The sequence below is a fragment of the Papio anubis genome, chromosome 7 (genome assembly GCF_008728515.1).
Source record: "Papio anubis isolate 15944 chromosome 7, Panubis1.0, whole genome shotgun sequence".
Taxonomy (NCBI): domain Eukaryota; kingdom Metazoa; phylum Chordata; class Mammalia; order Primates; family Cercopithecidae; genus Papio; species Papio anubis.
Genome location: NC_044982.1, coordinates 4,135,394 through 4,156,653, shown reverse-complemented (window position 1 = coordinate 4,156,653; position 21,260 = coordinate 4,135,394). Strand labels below are relative to the sequence as shown.

General features: G+C 43.0%; 1 protein-coding gene across 5 annotated transcripts in view; it reads left to right on the top strand.

Annotated features, from left to right (window-relative positions):
* TECPR2 (tectonin beta-propeller repeat containing 2) overlaps positions 1-21,260 on the top strand; it is a 140,184-nt gene that overhangs the window by 27,018 nt on the left and 91,906 nt on the right. For all 5 annotated transcript variants that reach the window (XM_031667793.1, XM_031667792.1, XM_021941587.2 and 2 more), the window contains 2 exons: positions 18,372-18,500; positions 19,519-19,650. In XM_031667793.1, the coding sequence (XP_031523653.1) occupies positions 18,372-18,500; positions 19,519-19,650 (261 nt within the window). The remainder of the gene's footprint in view (positions 1-18,371; positions 18,501-19,518; positions 19,651-21,260) is intronic.

Sequence of the window (21,260 nt, the reverse complement as noted above, 5' to 3'; positions counted from 1 at the left end):
TATTTGTATCTGAAATGACTCATGCTGTGGGACCCTTCCTGAGATCTAACACTTACAGTGGTTTGATCAGAAATTACACCACGCTTGCCAAGCAACTTTTGGACTAAAAGTTGCTGCCCATGTATATCAGGGGAGGAACATATATATATATATATATATAGAGAGAGAGAGAGAGAGAGAGAGAGAGAACCTATCTTAACATCTAATTTGTATGACCGTTACTTCAATGTAAAATAATAAATTGGCTTTCCAGCTTAAACTTCAATTTCTTGAATATTATATGATCATGAGACAACCTCCCTGGGCTGATTAACAGCAGGACGCTAAAAAGATTGAGTATCTGGGTCAGGAAGGTAGAGGGCCAGACCCTACATGTGCTAATTCACCACTGTAAATCTGCATGTTAGGTAAAACTATGGGTTTGTGTTTTGTTTTTTGAGACAGATTCTCGCCCTGTTGCCCAGGCTGGAGTGCAGTGGCATGATCTCGGCTCACTGCAACCTTTGCCTCTGGGTTCAAGAGATTCTCCTGCCTCAGCCTCCCAAATAGCTGGGATTACAGGTGTGCACCACCACGCCCGGCCAATATTTTATATTTTTAGTAGAGACCAGAGTTTCACCATGTTGGCTAGGCTGGTCTCGAACTCCTGACCTCAAGTGATCCACCCACTTTGGCCTCCAAAAGTGCTGGGATTACAGGCATGAGCCACTGTGCCAGGCCTAAAACTATGGTTTTTAAAGATATATGTGCGTGTGGTAAAGCTATGAATCAAAGCAAGAGAATATTTCATCTCAATGTTAGGAGAGTGGTTTGGTGGGGTGGGGTATGTAGTCAGGGAGAGGCACACAAGAGCTTCAAAGGTGCTGTTAATGGTCCCTTTCCCAAGCTACATGGGGATTTCATGGGTGCTCATTTTTTAATTGTTCTTTAAGCTGAACATGTTATATATAGTCATGGACAGATAATCATTATTTTAAAAATGAAGGCAAGGAGCATACCATAAAATGAGTTACTTCATATTTAACCAGCTGCCATCCTAAGCACCTTTCCTGCCCTCCCCTCTCTGCACTTGGCAAAGTTGATCGCCTTCTCCCCATTACCCACCTGTACACGGCTGTCAGTGCCAATAGTGCGTTGCTCTTGTATTATTGATGAAGTCTTGCTCCTTTTCCTAGATTCTGAGGCCTCCTGAAGGCAGCACCCTTGTCTTTTGAAAAGGTTGAGCTTCTGAGGATATGTCTTTGTTGAATTTTGGAAACTGTTTAGCCTTTATTTCTGAAGATACCACTTTCGTTATCCTCTCTTTTCATTTCCTACTGAAACCCCTTTTTTTATTTGTCTTTTTGTTTTGTTTTGTGTTAGACAGAGTTTCGCTCTTGTTGCCCAGGCTGGAGTGCAATGGTGTGATCTCGGCTCACTGCAACCTCTGCCTCCCGGGCTCAAGCAATTCTCCTGCCTCAGCCTCCTGAGTAGCTGGGATTACAGGCGCGCACCATCACACCCAGCTAATTTTTTTGTATTTTTAGTAGAGACGGGGTTTCACTGTGTTGGCCAGGCTGGTCATGAACTCCTGACCTCAGGTGAGCCACCCACCTCAGCCTCCCAAAGTGCTGGGATTACAGGTGTGAGCCACCGCACCCAGCTGAAAACCCAATTATGTGTAGCTTGGACCTTTATGTTCTCTCTTCTATGTCTCTAAACTTGTCTTTCATATTTTTAATCTTTTCATCTCTTTGTTGCATGGTAGGTAATTTCCTCAGATCTATCATCTAGTTCAATACTTTTTTTTTCCAACTGTGACTAATTTGCTCTTCATTCCACCCAGTGACATTTTAAACTCTCTTGGATTTTTTCATTTGTATTTCCAATAGTAGTAGTTCTTTGCTTACATTTCAGTTTCCTGTTTTATTTTAAAAACATTTTAATCATTTTTCTTTTATGTTTTGTGTTGTTCAATCTAAATGAAATACTTAGGGTTGTTCAATGCTGTTATGGTTTGTTTTACTTGACTCACTCGTGGGCCTACTTCCCTATGGTAATTTCTAATTGCGAGCGATGTGGCTCATCCTAATGTATGAGAACCCTGGGGGACCTGGATCAGGACAGCCCCACAGATGGGGTTTATGTTTACCAATGCCAGGCACGTTGGAGTGCTACCAACATAGAAGCACTTCAGATTCACCGTCTGTGTAGAACTTTGCTTGGAAAGAGAGAATAACTTCAAACTCTGATGCTGAATGAGGCAGGCTTATGATGACAGATTCTTAGGAAAGACTCTTTTTTATTCATTCCAGTCAATGCTTGAGATAAGACAGATTTCCTTGTCAGCTCCATTTGCCAGCAGATTGATTTTTCCCTAGCTTACTCTTTCACTTAGGGTTAGGTCCTTGGGATTCTGGCTTGGCAGAGAATATCAGTTCCAGCTCCTCACCATCTACTCAGCTCTGAAAACCAAGGCTCCACGGGTGTGCCCATTAGTTACAGGTAGCCTGTAGCTTCAGGGCTGGCTTCTCTTCTAGTTTGGGAGCATTGTTTTTGGTTTTGGGTCCTGTGGATTTTCCATACTTTCTCGAAAACTCAGCTATGCATTTGAAAGGCTGTTACATATTTCACTCAGCATTGCCAGGTGTTTGGAGGGGGGTGTTTTGGAATAGCTAGGCTATTGTATCGTGCAAAGTTGAAGCCTCATATTCTATGTCTATATGAACTGTAATTAAGTATTGATAATCTGATGTCTGGGATGTTTTGGTTCTTACATCAACAACCATGACATTTATTAATAATCATATTAAATAACATTAACTCAAGCTCATTGGTTACATTACAAAGGACATTGATACATTACAAAGCACACGTACAAGCACTGCACACCAATATTGAGGCTTCCAGCCCCCTCTACATGATCATTTATTTATTTATTTATTTTTGAGACAGAGTCTCACTCTGTTGCCCAGACTGGAGTGCAATGGCATGATCTCAGCTCACTGCAACCTCTGCCTCCCAGCCTCAAGCGATTCTCCTGCCTCAGCCTCCCGAGTAGCTGAGATTACAGGCGTACACCACTACCACCTGGCTAATTTTTGTATTTTTAGTAGAGATGGGGTTTCACCATGTGGGACAGGCTGGTCTCGAACTCCTGACTTCAAATGATCCACCCGCCCCGGCCTCCCAAAGTGCTGGGATTATAGGCGTGAACCAGTGCGCCTGGCCATGATCATTTTTGTTTTGGAACCATTCATTTAGAAAAATTTCACAGCCATTTTGAACTTGTGCTATGACATGGCAAAATCTCTAGTAAATCATTTTAATTCCTGATGCATTCATTTTTATAATGATAAATTTCTAAGGAAAATATTTTGTTTTCAACTTCTTGCCACCATGTCAAGACTCTGCATTTTAAAACATATTACATCACCTTTTCCCTTCAAAGCAATGCCAGTGAATTCCGTTAATGGTATCATCCATCTCATGTTATCCAACTCCAGATCATAAAGGTTCCCTCATTCTCCTTCCTTTCCACAAACCTACCAAATGCTCTATCACCAAGTCCTTTGGATTCATTCACACAGAAAGTATTGAGCACAGAGGCAGAGCAGGGCCTCTGGAGAGTGCCACATTTGTGTGTGAATCCTGACTCTTGATTTTCTTTTTTTTTTTTTTTGAGTTGGAGTCTGGCTCTGTCACCCAGGCTAGAGTGCAGTGGCACGATCTCGGCTCACTGCAAGCTCTGCCTCCCGGGTTCATGCCATTCTCCTGCCTCAGCCTCCTGAGTAGCTGGGACTACAAGCGCCCGCCACCACGCCTGGCTAATTTTTTGTATTTTTAGTAGAGATGGGGTTTCACCATGTTAGCCAGTATGGTCTCGATCTCCTGACCTCGTGATCTGCCCTCCTTGGCCTCCCAAAGTGCTGGGATTACAGGCGTGAGCCACCGCGCCCGGCCAACTCTTGATTTTCACTAGCTTTGTAACCTTAGACAAATTACTGCCAGGCACGGTGGCTCACACGTATAATCCTAGCACTTTGGGACCTGAGGGACTTTGAGACCAGCCTGGGCAACATAGCAAGACCCTGTCTCTACAACAAATAAAAAAATTAGCTGGGTGTGGTGGCACACACTTGTATTCCCAGCTACTTGTGGGGGCTGAGGTGGGAGGATCACTTGAGCCTGAGAGGTCAAGGCTGCAGTGAGTCATGATCAGGCCACTGCACTCAGCCTGGGTGACAGAGCGAGACCCTGTCTCAAAACAAACAAACAAAAAAACAAATAACTTATCTGGAGCTCAGTCCCATATTTGTAAAATGTGAATAACTACAGCACCTTCCCTTACAGAAAGTTGTTTGAGGATCCAATTATACGTTTAAAGTGCTTAACACATTACCTGGCACAGAAAAACAAAGACAAGCTGCTGTCCTGTTTTCTTTGTTGCTGTTATCCTTCTCAAAGTCTCGATGGAGTCTGTCTTCATCAAGGTTTCACTGCCCTCATGCCTGTTCTGTTTACCACTTTTCTAGACTGGGCCCTTGCTCACCTCAGCCTGGGCTATTGTGAAACACTCCCGGCAGCTTCCTGGCTTGCCCCACTCCCTCCTTCCTCCGTCTTGCTCCTAATCGTGTTTGTCAGAAATGCCTCTGACTGATACACTGGCAAAATCAGAAATCTTCAAGGGATCTCCCTTTTTCTTACTGTCGCTTAAGATCCAAATCTCTTAACCTAGATCACGATCTGACACTAGATATATTTATAGTCCATGAAAATACCCTGAAAGCTTTAAAGTACTAGATGAAAGTGAGCTCCTTCATTACCACCTCCACTCACTGTAGGCGGCTTTTCATGTGCCTGTCTCGGTGCAACAGCTAAGCTTTAAGAGGCCTGGGACTGTGACCTACTTTATTTTGTATTTCTATAGCAGCTCACTTGGTACCCAGAGCAAGGAGGTATATTTGTTTCTTACATATATGGCAGATTGATTACTATATAAATTACTATGTTGAAGATTAAAATGGTTTACTGAAGATATCGCCATATATCTTTTTCTTTTTTTTTTTTTTTTGAGACGGAGTCTCGCTCTGTCGCCCAGGCTGGAGTGCAGTGGCCGGATCTCAGCTCACTGCAAGCTCCGCCTCCCGGGTTTACGCCATTCTCCTGCCTCAGCCTCCCGAGTAGCTGGGACTACAGGCGCCCGCCACCTCGCCCGGCTAGTTTTTTGTATTTTTTAGTAGAGACGGGGTTTCACCGTGTTAGCCAGGATGGTCTCGATCTCCTGACCTCGTGATCCGCCCGTCTCGGCCTCCCAAAGTGCTGGGATTACAGGCTTGAGCCACCGCGCCCGGCCGATATCGCCATATATCTTAGCAAGGTCAAAACAGTTGTGTGATTTTTCTGAATGAATACTTTCAAAATAAAAAAGATCACTCAGACTAGAAGCCTGAACATCTGTGAGCAATGCTTATACATGTGCTTTTTAATAAACCAACATATTGGGCCAGGCACGGTGGCTCACGCCTGTAATCCCAGCACTTTGGTAGATTGAGGCAGGAGGACCACAAGGTCAGGAGTTTGAGACTAGCCTGACCAACATGGTGAAACCCCGTCTCTATTAAAAATACAAAAATTAGCTGGGCGTGGTGGCATCTGCCTGTAATCCCAGCTACTCGGGAGGCTGAGGCAGGAGAATTGCTTGAACCCAGGAGGCAGAAGTTGCAGTGAGCCGAGATCACGCCATTGCACTCCAGCCTGGGCGACAGAGCAAGACTGTCTCAAAAAAATAAAATAAAATAAACCAACATATTAAGCTTTAATAGGATTATTGATCTGAAAACCAAAACGTGGTAGGAATTAGTTTATAAGTCGTATTTAGATGTATCGTCTTATAATCCTCTCAGCAAACCTGTGGGGCAGGTGGATTATGGATAACAAGTGTTCACTTCATGAATTGTCCCTGTTGATCAGGTAGAATAAAGTAGAACTTGAATCTGGGACAGTTCTTGTGACTCTAGATTCCTGGTTTGTTTTTGTTTTTGTTTTGAGCAGGGGCTGGGGAAAATACCTCTCTTGTTGAAGTTCTTTAGTACTCTTTTTTTTTTTTTTTTAAGATGGAGTCTTGCTCTGTAATCCCAGCACTTTGGGAGGCCGAGGCAGGTGGATCACGAGGTCAGGAGATTGAGACCATCCTGGCTAACACGGTGAAACCCCATCTCTACTAAAAATACAAAAATATTAGCCAGGCGTGGTGGCGGATGCCTGTCGTCCCACTACTCGGGAGGCTGAGGCAGGAGAATGGCATGAACCCGGGAGGTGGAGCTTGCAGTGAGCCGAGATCGCGCCACTGCACTCCAGCCTGGGCGACAGAGCGAGACTCCGTCTCAAAAAAAAAAAAAAAAAAAGAAAGAAATGAGGTGGGATGCTTTTGTTTTTGTATTTGTTTTTGTGTTTTCATTTCAAAGGTTAAAAACCTAGAAAGGAAGGAGAGTATTTGGGAAAATGGTGGAAGAGGAAGCACCAGTAATATGTCTCCACACCTAGACATCAGTTGTACTGGCAGGTTCTGTCTGATGTAACTATTCTGGAACTCCGAAGTCTATTGAGGCTTACAGCTTCTTGCCTGGATGGCAAATTGTGGTTAATTTTGGTCAGTTTCAACTCTTAGCACAGTAGCAGCTATGCACTCCCCAACCCCAGTTCTGTGGAAGGCAGCTCTGGGGATGTTCCTAGAGCTTGCACATAGCTTGTGGGAGCCAGAATAGGCAAAAAGCATCCTGTCCTCTAAATATTTGGGGTCTGTGCTCTGACTGCTGATTGCTACTTCTAATCATAGAGGTGCAGACAAAGAGATGGGTGGCCACTGTCATTACACCTCCCTCGTTATTTCAAGTTCTCCCCCCTCCAATTAACAAGACTTCCAGGGGATTTAAAGTGCTAATGGTCCTGCTCCCTTGCTTCACTTTTTTTTTCCCCCATTTGGGAGCTAGATATTAGAGAATACGACATTGAAAAGCAACTGCATTAAGGGGGAGAATTAAGAAGTGACTGTGCATGCCTAGGAAAAGGTATAGGCACAGAAAAGACCTGAGAAAAGACCTAAGTTTATACCTGAGACTGATCTTTGGCACAGACGGCCTACAGTAATCAGAAAGAATCACACACACACACACGCACACACAGAATAACAAAACCCAGTAAACTTGGAAAGGGGAGGATCTGATTTTCTGAATTACCACATTATTAGATTCACATGTTCAGTTTTCAACAGAAGAAATCACGAGGCACACAAACAGGAAAGTATGCTCTTCCAAGGAAAAAAATAAACCAACTGAAACTGTTCCTGAGACCACATAGTAGACCTACTAGAAAAAGATTTTAAAACAACTGTCTTTTTTTTTTTTTTTTGAGACGGAGTCTCGCTGTGTCGCCCAGGCTGGAGTGCAGTGGCCGGATCTCAGCTCACTGCAAGCTCCGCCTCCCGGGTTTTTACGCCATTCTCCTGCCTCAGCCTCCCGAGTAGCTGGGACTACAGGCGCCCACCACCTCGCCCGGCTAGTTTTTTGTATTTTTTAGTAGAGACGGGGTTTCACCTTGTTAGCCAGGATGGTCTCGATCTCCTGACCTCGTGATCCGCCCGTCTCGGCCTCCCAAAGTGCTGGGATTACAGGCTTGAGCCACCGCGCCCGGCCTAAAACAGCTGTCTTAAAGGTACTCAAACAACTAAAGAAGATGTAGGGCTGGGCGTGGTGGCTCATGCCTGTAAACCCAGCATTTGGGAGGCCGAGGCAGGTGGATCACTTGAGGTCAGGAGTTTGAGACCAGTCTTGCCAAGATGAGACCAACCTGGCCAAGATGGTGAAACCCTGTCTCTACTAAAAATCAAAAACTAGCCAGGTGTGGTGGCGCTCACTGGTAATCTCAGCTACTTGGGAGGCTGAGGCAGGAGAATCTCTTGAACCTGGGAGGTGGAGGTTGCAGTGAGCCAAGATTGTGCCATTGCACTCTAGCCTGGGCAACAGAGTGAGACTCCTTCTCTAAATAAATAAATAAATAAATAAATAAATAAGATGTGGAGAAAGGTAAAACAGTGTATGAAGGCTGGATGTGGTGGCTTACGCCTGTAATCCCAGCATTTTGGAAGGCTGAGGCAGGCAGATCACTTGAGGGCAGGAGTTCAAGACCAGCGTGGCCAACATGTTGAAACCTGGGTCATCTCTAGTAAAAAAGACAAAAATTAGCTGGGCGTGGTGGCACAAGCCTGTAGTCCCAGCTACTCGGGGGGCTGAGGCAGGAGAATCACTTGTACTTGGGAGATGGAGGTTGCAGTGAGCCAAGATCATGCCACTGCACTCCAGCCTGGGCAACAGAGAGAGATTCTGTCTCCAAAAAAAAAAAAAAAGGAAAGAAAAGAAAAAGGATAACAGTGTATGAATAAAATGTAAATATAAATAAAGAGATAGAAACCCTAAAAAGAAACTGAAAATAATTCTGGAACTGAAAAATACAATAACTGAAATGAGAAATTCACTGGAGGGATTCAAAGGCAGATTTGAGCAAGCAGAAGAAAGAATCAGTGAATTTGAAGATAAGATATTAAAATTATCAAGTCTGAGAAACAGAAAAATGTTTGAAGAAACATAAACAGAGCCTAAGGGACCTGTGGAACATCATCAAACAGACTAACATATTTTCTGGGAGTTATAGAAAGAAATGAAAGTATCTGGAAGCTTCCCTGATTTGACAAGAGACATGGATATAAACATCCAGGAAGTTAAATGAACTCCAAATAAGATGAATTCAAGGACACCCACAGCAAGATACATTACAGTCAAACTCCCAAAAGTGAAAATCAAAGAACCTTTGGGCTGGGTTCAGTGGCTCACACCTGGAATCCCAGCACTTTGGGAGGACAAGGCAGGAGGATCACTTGAGTTCGAGCTCAGCCTGGGCAATATAGTAAGACCTCATCTCTGCTAAAAATCAAAAAAATTAGTCGGGCGAGGTGGCATGTGCCTGTAGTCTCAGGTCCTCGGGAGGCTACGGTGGGAAAACTGCTTGAGCCTGGAAGGTTGAGGCTGCAGTGAGATATGATTGAGGCCCTGTACTCCAGCCTGGCCTACAGCATGAGACCCTGTCTCAAGAAAGGATTCAAACTGAGGAAGCTGACTAAAAAAACTTCAGAGAAGAGATAAATGCCTCATCATATACAAGGGATACCCAGTAAGATTATAAGCAGATTTCTCATCAAAAACTTTGGAGGGGCCAGGTGCAGTGGCTCACATCCATAATCCCAGCACTTTGGGAGGCCGAGGCAGGTGGATCTCTTGAGGCCAGGAGTTTGAGACTAGCCTGGCCAACATGGTGAAACTCTGTCTCTAAAAATACAAAAATTAGCCAGGCATGGTGGCGCATGTGCCTGTAATCCTAGCCATCTGGGTGCCTGAGGCACAAGAATCATGTGAGCCTGGGAGGCAGAGGTTGCAGTGAGCTGAGATCAGGCCACTGCACTCCAGCCTGGATGACAGAGCAAAAATCTGTCTCAAAAAACAAACAAACAAATAAAAAAAGTTTGGAGGTCAGAATACAGTGGGCTGATATATTCAGAGTGTTAAAAAAAAAAAAAAAAGAACCTGTCAACTAAGCATCTAATATCCAGCAACACTGTCCTTCAGAAGTGAGAAAGAAATTAAGATATTACCAGGTGAACAAAAATGGAGGGAGTTCATTAGCCACAAGACCTGCCCCGCAAGAAATACTCAAGTGAGTCCTGCAGGGGGAAATTAAAGGATATTAAACAGTTACTCAAAGCCGTATAAAGAAATGAAGATCTCGGCCGGGTGTGGTGGCTCACACCTGTAATCCCATCACTTTGGGAGGCTGAGGCGGGTGGATCATGAGGTCAAGAGATCGAGACCATCTTGGCCAATATGGTGAAACCCCATCTCTACTAAAAATACAAAAAGTACCTAAGTGTGGTGGTTTGTGCCTGTAGTCCCAGCTACTCAGGAGGCTGAGGCAGGAGAATCACTTGAACCCGGGAGGTGGAGGTTGCAGTGAACTGAGATCCGGCCATTGCGCTCCAGCCTGGCAACAGAGCAAGACTCTGTCTCAAAAAAAAAAAAAAAAAAAAAAGGAAACGAAAAGAAAAAGAAATGAAGATCTGAAGATCTCAAAAGTGAAGGATATGTGCAATTATAAAAGCTAATATTACTGTGACAGTGGTTTATAATTGCATTTTTGTTTTCTACATGATTTAAGAGACTAAAAATTTTTTTAAATTAGTCTAAAAGCTAGTATTGTAATGTTGGTTTGTAAATCTACATTTTCTTTTCTTTTTTCTTTTTTTTTTTTTTTGAGATGGAGTCTCACTCCGTCACCCAGGCTGAGTACAGTGGTGCGATACTGTCTCACTGCCACCTCCACCTCCCAGGTTCAAGTGATTCTTGTGCCTCAGCCTGCCAGGTAGCTGGGATTACAGGTGTGTGCCACCACTCCTGGCTAATTTTTGTATTTTTAGTAGAGATGGGGTTTCTCCATTTTGGTTGGGCTGGTGTCAAACTCCCGACCTCAGTTGATCCACCCGCCTTGGCCTCCCAAAGTGCTGGGATTAAAGGCGTGAGCCACTGTGCCCGGCCCACATTTTGTTTTCTACATAATTTAAAGTAATTTTTTTGGTAAAAGAATTTCTAAAGAATTTAAAATAATTATTTACTTTATGGTTTGGGGTACACAATTTGTAAAGGTATAATTTTGTGGTATTAGTAAACAAAAAGGTTGAGGACCAAGCTGTAATGGAGTGGAGTTTTTCTGTGTTACTGAAATTAAGCTGATAGAAATTTAAATTAGTGTTATAACTTTAGGATGTTAAATGTAGTCCCCATGGTAATGACAGAGAAAATCACTGTAGAATATACACAAAAGGACATGAGAAAGGAATTTAAATATTTTAATGTTCCCCAAAAAATCAGCTAAACACAGGAGTAGACACTAATGCAGGAAACTAGGGACAAAAACCTTAAGGCATATACAAAGCAACAAAATGACAGGCCGGGCACAGTGACTCATGCCAGTAACCCCAGCACTTTGGGAGGCTGAAGCAGGTGGATCACGAGGTCAGGAGTTCAAGACCAGCCTGGCCAAGATGGTGAAACCCCATCTCTACTTAAAAAACAGGAAAATTAGCCAGGTGTAGTGGCAGCTACCTGTAATCCTAGCCACCCGGGAGGCTGAAGCAGAGAATTGCTTGAACCCAGGAGACAGAGGTTGCAGTGAGCCAAGGTCATGCTGCTGCACTCCAGCCTGGGCGACAGAGTGAGACTCGTCTCAAAAAAATAAATAAATAAACAAAAGGAACAAAATGATAGAAATAAGTCCCTCTTTTTCGGTTAATTACCTTAAATGTAAATGAATTAAACTCTCCAATCAAAAGACAAAGGTTGTCAAAATGGATTTTAAAATCAATCCAGGCTGGGCACGGTGGCTCATACCTGTAATCCCAGCACTTTGGGAGGCCAAGGCAGGTGGATCACCTGAGGTGAGGAGTTTGAGACCAGCCTGGGTAACTTGGTGAAACCCCTTCTCTACTAAAAATACAAAAGTTAGCTGGGCGTGGTGGTGCATGCCTGTAATCGCAGCTATCCAGGAGGCTGAGGCAGGAGAATCACTTGAACCTGGGAGACGGAGGTTGTAGTGAGCTGAGATAGAACCATTGCACTCCAGCCTGGGCAACAAGAGCAAAACTCCATCTCAAAAAAAACAAAACAAAAAATCCTACTATGTGCTATATATAAGAGACTCACGGCCAGGCACGGTGGCTCACGCCTGTAATCCCAGCACTTTGGGAGCCTGAGGCCAGCGGATCACAAGGTCAGGATATCGAGACCATCCTGGTTAACACGGTGGAACCTCGTCTCTACTAAAAAATACAAAAAAAATTAGCCACGCTTGGTGGCGGGTGCCTGTAGTCAGTCCCAGCTACTCAGGAGGTTGAGGCAGGAGAATGGCATGAACCCGGGAGGCGGAGCTTGCAGTGAGCCGAGATCGTGCCAGTGCACTCCACTCCAGCCTGGGCGACAGAGCGAGACTCCATCTCAAAAAAAAAAAAAAAAAAAAAACTCACTTTAGATCCAAATGTTGCTGGTGAAAGAATAGAAAAAGATATTCCATGCAAATAGTAATGAAAAGAGATCGGGTGGCTATTCTACTGTCAGACAAAAAGAGTTACAGAATTGCAGGAAGAAGTAGATAGTTCTACAATAAAAGTTGGAAACTTTAATATCCCACTATCAATAATGGATAAAAATATAAAGAAACTATACATGATAAATCAACTAGATATAACAGACATTTATAGAACACTCTACCCAATGACAATAGCATACATTGTCTCAAATGTACATGGGATGTTTTCCAGGATAGACCATATGTTAAGCCACAGATTAAGTGTCAGTAGATTTTAAAAGGTATACAAAGTATCTTCTTATTGCAACCACAACAGGATAAAGTTAGAAATCAGTAGCAAAAGGAAAATTGGAGAATCCACAAATTTGTGCAAATTAACCATATACTCTCAGTCAACCAATGGGTAAATAAAGAAATTACAAGGGAAATTTAAAAATACTTAAAGACGAATTACAACAAAAACACGCATACCAAAATTTATGAGACAGTGAAAATAATGCTGAGGGGGAAATTTATAGCTTTAAATACATACATTAAAAAATAAGAAAAATCTCAAATCAACAACCTAAACTTTACAATTTAAGGAACTAGAAAGGAAGAAAAACTAAACCCAAAACTAGCAGAAGGAAGGAAATAATAAGCTTAGAACAGACAGAAAGGAAATAGAGACTAGAAAACAATAGAGAAAATCAGTGAAACCAAAAGTTGAATTTTTGTAAAGTTCAACAAAATTGACAAACCTTTAGCCAGATTGATCAAGAAGAAATGAGAGAAGACACAAATGATTAAAACCAGAAACAAAGTAGACCCTTACTATTGATTCAACAAACAAAAAGGATTATGACAGGATGGTGATCTGTTGAATACCAACAAATTGGATAACCTAGATGAAATGGACAAACCCCTAGAAACACAAAACCTACTGAGACTAAACCATGAAAAAATAGAAAACCTGAGTAGATCTGTAACTAGTAAGAGGATAGAATCAGAATCAATTATCTCCTTGTAAAGAAAAGCCTTAGACACGATGGCTTCAGCAGTGAATTTAACCAAGCATTTAAGAAACTAACACTATTTCTTCTCAAATTTTTCCAAACAGTTGAAGAGGAGAGAATACTTCTGAATTCACTCTGTGAGGCTAGAATTATGCTGATACCAAAACTAGAAAAGATACCACAAGAAAAGTACACATCAGTATCCCTCATGAACACTGATGGAAAAATCTTCAAGAAAATGCTAGCAAATCAAATTCAGCAGCATATTAAAAGGATTATACACCATGACCAAAGTGGGATATATTCCTGGAATGCAAAGACGGTTCAACATATGAAAGTCTTTTGAACCTTATAAAACCGAATACACTGTTTTAACAAAATGAGGGACAAAATCACATGGTCACCTCCACTGGTGCATAAAAAGCGTTTGACAAAATTCAACACCCTTTTATGGTAAAAACACTCAACAAACTGGGATAGAAACTACCCCAACATAATAAAAGCTGTATATGAAAAACAGTGAACAATTATACTTAATGGTAAAAAACGGAAAGCTTTTCCTCTAAGATCAGAAACAAGGCAAAATGCATGCTTTTGTCACTTCAATTCAACACAGTGCTGGAAATTTTAGCCAGAGTCATTAGCCAAGAAAAAGAAATTAAGAGGCTTCAAAATCAGGAAGGAAGAAGTAAAAGTATCTCTGTTTGCAGATGACATGATCTTGTATGTAGAAACCCTAAAGATTCCACAAAAAATTGTTTGAACTAATGTATGAAACTGGCATAGTAGCAGCATACAAAGTCAATGCACAAAAATCAGTTGCATTTCTAAACACCAACAGTGAATAATATGAAAAAGAAGAGGAAAATTCCACTTAAAATGACATTAAAAAGAATAAAGAGGTGAAAGACTCGTACAATGAAACATGAAACATTGCTGAAAGAAATTGAAGACATAGATAAATAGAAACATTATATGTTGAGAGATTGGGAGACTTTAACATTGTGTGTTTGTTTTTTGAGACAAGGTCTTGCTCTGTCACCTAGGCTGGAGTGCAGTGGCACAATCACGGCTCACTGCAGCCTCAATCTCCTAGGCTCAAGTGATCCTCCCACCTCAGACTCCCAAGTACCTAGGACTACAGGCATGCACCACTATGCCTGGCTTTTTTTTTTTTTTTTTTTAATTTTTTGTAGAGATGGGATCTCACTATGTTGCTCAGGCTGGTCTTGAACGCCTGGGCTCAAGTGATCCTCCTGCCTTGGCCTCCCAAAATTGTGGGATTACAGGCATGAGCCACCCCGCCTAGCCTGACTTAATATTGTTAAGCTGTCCATACCACCCAAATTGATTTATAAGTTAATTCAATACAATTTCTATCAAACTCCCAAGGACGTTTTTTGACTTGGGAGTTTTAGAATACAAAAATTTATTCTGAGATTCATATGGGATCTCAGGAGACCCTGAAAAGCCCCAACAAACCTGAAAACGAACAAAGCTGGACATCTCATACTTCCTGAACTTAAAACTTACTACAAAAATGCAGTCATTAAAACAGTATATTGGACTTGGCTGTGGTATGAAGACATAAGAAGAAAAAAAAGAAAACAGAGTGATACATAAAAATAGACATAGAGACCAATGAAATCAATAGCCCAGAAATAAATCCTCTTATATAGTCAAGTGAATTTTTTTTTTTTTTTTTTTTTTGAGACGGACTCTTACTCTGTTGCCCAGGCTGCAGTGCAGTGGCATGATCTCCACTCACTGCAGCCTCCACCTCCTGGGTTCAAATGATTCTCCTGCCTCAGCCTCCCGAGTAGCTGGGACTACAGGCGTGTGGCATCACACCTGGCTAATTTGTATATTTTTAGTAGAGACAGGATTTCCTGTTAACAGGCTGGTCTTGAACTCCTGACCTCAAGTGATTGGCCTGCATCAGCCTCCCAAAGTGCTGGGATTACAGGTGTGAGCCACCGTACCTGGCCCAGTCAAGTGATTTTTAATAAGGACATGAAGATTGTTCCACAGGGACAGTCTTTTCAACAAATGGTATAGGGGAAACTGGATATTAACATGCAAAAAATGAAGTTGGACCCTTATCTAATACCACATTCAAAAATTAACTCAAAATGGCTGGGCCTGGTGGCTCACACCTGTAATCCCAGCACTTGGGAGGCTGAGGCAGGCGGATCACTTGAGGCCAGGAGTTTGAGATCAGCCTGGCCAACATGGGGAAACTCTGTCTCTACTAAAAATACAAAAAATTAGCCAGGTGTGGTGATGCATGCCTATAGTCCCAGCTACTCTGGAGGCTGAGGCATGAGAATCACTTGAACCCGGGAGCTGGAGGTTGCAGTGAGCCAAGATTGTGTCACTGTACTCCAGCCTGGGCAAGAGAGGGGGACCCTGTCTTTAAAAAAAAAAAAAAACTCAAAATGAATTAAAGACCTAAATGTAAGAACTAAAACTATGAAACTTTTAGAAGAAAACATAGGACAAAATCTTCACAACATTGGATTTGACAATGATTTATTGGATATAACATCAAGGCATAAGCAACATGGAAAAATAGACAAATTGTACTTCATGAAAATTTAAACATTTTTATACATCGAAAACACTATCAACAGAGTAAAAAGGCAGCCCACCGAATGGGAGAAAATATTTGGAAATCATGTATCTGTTAAGGGATTAATATTCAGGATATATAGGGAACTCTTAAAACTCAACAATGAGACCAGGCGCGGTGGCTCACACCTGTAATCCCAGCTACTTGGGAGGCTGAGGCACGAGAATTGCTTGAACCTGGGAGGTGGAGGTTGCAGTGAGCCAAGATCGTGCCATTGCACACCAGCCTGGGCTACAGAGTGAGGCTCCATCTCAAAAACAGACAAACAAAAAATTCAACAATGAAAAAACCCAATTCAAAAATGGACAAAGGAGGCCGGGCGTGGTGGCGCAAGCCTGTAATCCCAGCACTTTGGGAGGCCGAGACAGGCGGATCACGAGGTCAGGAGATCGAGACCATCCTGGCTAACACGGTGAAACCCCGTCTCTACTAAAAAATACAAAAAACTAGCTGGGCGAGGTGGCGGCACCTGTAGTCCCAGCTACTCGGGAGGCTGAGGCAGGAGAATGGCGTGAACCTGGGGGGCGGAGCTTGCAGTGAGCCGAGATCGCGCCACTGCACTCCAGCCTGGGCGACAGAGCGAGACTCCGTCTCAAAAAAAAAAAAAAAAAAAAAAAATGGACAAAGGACTTGAATAGATGTTTCCCCAGAGAAGGTAAACAAATGGCCAATAAGCACATGAAGAATTAACATCACTAATTATCAGGGCAATGCATGTCAAAACTATACCCCACACCCATTAGGATGGCTACGGTAAAAAAAAATGGAAATAACAAGGGTTGGTAAGGATGTGAGAAATCAGAACCCTGGTGCATTGTTCATAGGAATAGGAGATGATGCAGCCACTACTAGAAAACACTATGGTGGTTGCTCAAAAAACTGAAAATAGAATTACCATATGATACCAAAATTCAGTCCTGGGTATGGTGTGTACCCAAGATAATTCAAAGCAGTATCTCAAAGAGATGTTTGTACGCTCATATTCCTAGAAGCCTTATTCACAGTTAAAATGGAGAAGCAACCCTTGTATGTCCATCAACGGATGAATGGAGAAACAAAACGTAGTATGTACATACAAGAGAATATTACTAAGTCTTAAAAAGGAAGGAGTTCTGGTATGTGCTATTACACGGATGAACCTTGAAGATACTGTATGAAGGAGATAAGCCAATCAGAAAAAAGACAAATACTGTATGGTTCCATTTATATGAGGTATTTGGAGTAGTCAAAATCACGGTAAAAGGAATTTGAGGAGTTTTTTTTTTTAAAAAAAAGGGCAGTAAAAATCATAAAGACAGAAAGTAGAATGGTAGTTGCCAGAGGCTGGGGAGAGGGATGAATGGGGAATTATTGTTTAATAGGGTCGGTTTCAGTTTTACAAGATTCAGTAGTCCTGGAGATGGATGATGGTGGTGATTGCAGAGCATTATGAATGTATTGAATACCACTGAAATGTATACTTTAAAAAGGGATACTGGTAATTTTATATTAGGTGTATTTTAACATTAAAAAATTGGGGGATGAGGGCTGGGTACGGTGGCCCATGCCTGTAATCCCAGCACTTTGGGAGGCTGAGGTGGGCAGATCACGAGGTCAGGAGATCAAGAGCATCCTGGCCAACAAGGTGAAACCCCATCTCTACTAAAAATACAAAAAAAAAAAAAAATAGCGGGACTTGGTGGTGGGCGCCTGTGGTCCCAGCTACTTGGGAGGCTGAGGCAGGAGAATCACTTGAACCCAGGAGGTGGAGGTTGCAGTGAGCCAAGATTGTGCCACTGTACTCCAGCCTGGGCAACAAAAATAAAAATAAAAATTGGGGGATGAGGGCAGGGTGCAGTGGCTCATGTCTGTAATCCCAGCACTTTGGGAGGCCAAGGCAGGAGGATTCCTTGTGCCCAGGAGATTGAGACCAGCCTGGGCAATATAGTGAGACCTTGTCTCTACAAAAAAATTTAAAAATTAGCTGGGTGTGGGGCACACGTCTGTAGTCCCAGCTACTTGGGAGGCTGAGGCGGGAGGATCGCTTGAGCCTGGGAGGTCAAGGCTGCAGTGAACTGTGATTGCACCACTGCCGTCCTGCCGAGGTATATTTGTTTTCTGGTTTTTTGTTGTTTATTGTTTTTTTGAGACAGAGTCTTGCTCTGTCGCCCAGGCTGGATGCAATGGCATGATCTTGGCTCACTGCAACCTTCACCTCCTGGGTTCAAGTGATTCTCCCTGCCTCAGCCTCCCAAATAGCTGGGATTACAGGCATCTGCCACCATGCCCAGCTAATTTTTGTGTTTTTAGTAGAGAGAGGGTTTCACCATGTTGGCCAGACGTCTCGAACTGCTGACCGCAGGTAATCTGCTTGCCTTGGCCTCCCAAAGTGCTGGGATTACAGGTGTGATCCACCGTGCCCAGCCCTGTTTGTGTTTTTTTTTCAACAGACGTAATTTCTGACTTGCATACCTTTTTAATCAAGAATATATATGGGCTGCAGCCTGATGAAGTTTTTCACTCGTTGGTAATGTCCTCCTTGTTTTACATTTTCAAAGCCTGCATAGTTACAGATTCATGTGTTTTCAATGTTTCCCCAGGGGAAGACGGAATCTATCACTGTGGTGAAGCTGCTGAGCTGCTTTGATGACCTGGTGGCAGCAGGCACAGCCTCTGGCAGGGTTGCAGTTTTTCAACTTGTGTCTTCATTGCCAGGAAGAAATAAACAGGTGAGTACTTATGATCTGAACACGTGTTAACTTCTTGGTAAATTTCTCATGGATTTTTAAAATGAGAAATCCTCATCTGCTTAGAAAGTTTATGCTCAGAGAAAGCCGGGCACAGTGGCTCACACCTGTAATCCCAGTAATTTGGAAGGCCAAGGCGGGCTGATCATGAGGTCAAGAGATCAAGACCATCCTGGCTAACATGGTGAAACCCCGTCTCTACTAAAAATACAAAACTTGGCCAGGCGCGGTGGCTCGCGCCTGTAATCCCAGCACTTTGGGAGGCTGAGGTGGGCGGATCACAAGGTCAGGAGATTGAGACTATCCTGGCTAACACGGTGAAACCCCATCTCTACTAAAAAATACAAAAAATTAGCCAGGTGTGGTGGCGGGCACCTGTAGTTCCAGCTACTCGGGAGGCTGAGGCGGGAGAATGGCGTGAACCTGGGAGACGGAGCTTGTAGTGAGCCGAGATCGCGCCACTGCACTCCAGCCTGGGCGACAAGCAAGACTCCATCTCAAAAAAAAAAAAGAAAAAATATATAAAAATTAGCTTGGCGTGGTGGTGTGTGCCTGTAGTCCCAGCTACTCGGGAGGCTGAGGCAGGAGAATTACTTGAACCCGGGAGGCAGAGGTCACAGTGAGCCGAGATTGCAACACGCTACTGCACTCCAGCCTGATGGAGTGAGACTCCGTCTCAAAAAAAAAAAAAAATTATGCTCAGAGAAGCTTAACACAGTGCTGTTTATAATTGGAGAACATTTTTGTGCCGAATTGAACACTTGGCATAAAGTACAGGTGGGTCATTTCATGTTTGCTTAATATCCTCAAGGTATGCTCTCTGTGGGTGTTCAGGGTGACTAGAGGGATGGAACCTTGTGCAGGGTTCTGCTTGGAAAAGGAGATTGCAAAACCAGCTCTTCCATAACTAGGAGCGATTGTAGACCTTCTCCATGTAGCCCCAGCTCACAGCATTTATCCTTTTCTTTTTCTTGTGTTTATTTTTATCCCTTGTTCATAGCTTCGGAGATTTGATGTCACTGGTATTCACAAAAACAGCATTACAGCTCTGGCTTGGAGCCCCAATGGAATGAAACTGTTCTCTGGAGATGACAAAGGCAAAATTGTTTATTCCTCTCTGGATCTAGACCAGGTAAAATTATTTTCAGAAATCCTGTTGGCTCTTGCCTTCTTACATTTGGAAAAACTATATTTATAATTGTATTTTTATTCAGTTTGTATTCTTGAACATTGTCCCTTTATAATCTCAATTGTTATTTGTAACATTTACTTTTATAGACTTATGTTTTATAAGCTTCCACTTCTAAGACTAAGGAGTTGGCCTACTGGAACATTCACTTTTTTCATTCCACTGTTGTGTATTACTCCTACTTGGAAAAGAAGCTATTATCATTCCTACTTCCTGAAAGGTTAGTAGGAGTGATGCCAAGCACTTCTGAATCCTAACTGTGGACAAGTCAGTGATTTCAATGGATGGAGGACTCTCTGCCAGCCACCTGGCCTGTGTGAGATGACCTCATGTGACAGGAAGTGGCAGAGGAGAAGGTTAGGTGGCAGTACGGTGAAGATGAAGAAGCTGGAGCTCCAAGAGATCCAGGAACTAGCCCAGGGTTGCAGGCTTGCACCTCACAGGGCTTGCTTTCAAACCAAGGTTCTGCTTCGACGCCCATGCCTTTTCCACTGCATGTGTGGCTTTATGATCTGCTGGGTTTTATTTGTTTTGTCATGTGTCTGCAACCAAACTGAACTCCTTGGTGGCACAGTCCTTTCTTTTTCTTATTTGTAACCTTCATTCCTAGAACACTGTCAGAATTCAGCAATTTTTTTTTTTCTTTCTTGAGACGGAGTCTCGCTCTTGTCACCCAGGCTGGAGTGCAGTGGCGCAATCTCGGCTCGTTACAACCTCTGCCTCCCGGGTTCAAGCAATTCTCCTGCCTCAGCCTCCTGAGTAGCTGGGATTACAGGGACCTGCCATCATGCCTGACTAATTTTTCTATTTGTGTAGAGGTGGGGTTTCACCATGTTGGTCAGGCTGGTCTTGAACTCCTGACCTCAGGTGATCTGCCCACCTTGGCCTCCCAAAGTGCTGGGATTACAGCCGTGAGCCACCATGCCCGGCCAAGAATTCAGCAATTATTAGCTGCATGACTTTCAGTCCCTCTGATCCAAGACTGACCTATTACAAATATTCTCTAGTAGTAGTTTTCAAGCTTTGTAGTCATAGGATCCCTTTATACTCTTAGAAAGAGGACCCCAAAGCATTTTTGTTTATATGGGTTATCTCTAACAAGTACACCGTGTTAGAAGTTAAAACTGATAAATTTTAAAATGTATATATTTTTTTGAGATGGAGTCTCGCTGTGTTGCCCAGGCTGGAGTGCAGTGGCACAATCTCAGCTCACTGCAACCTCCGCCTCCCGGGTTCAAGCGATTCTCACGCCTCAGCCTCCTGAGTAGCTGGGACTACAGGCAACCGCCACCATGCCCGTCTAATTTTTTGTATTTTTTGTAGAAACGGTGCTTCACCGGATGGTCTCGCTCTCCTGACCTTGTGATCCTCCCATCTCAGCCTCCCAAAGTGCTGGGATTACAGGCGTGAGCCACTGCACCTGGCTGACATTTAAAGATATTTTTACTTTGAAATAATAAATCCATAATATCTGAACATAAGTGACATATTTTGTGAAAATATCTCTATATCTCTGTTTTCAAAACAGGTGACAAGAGTGAGTGATATTGAGT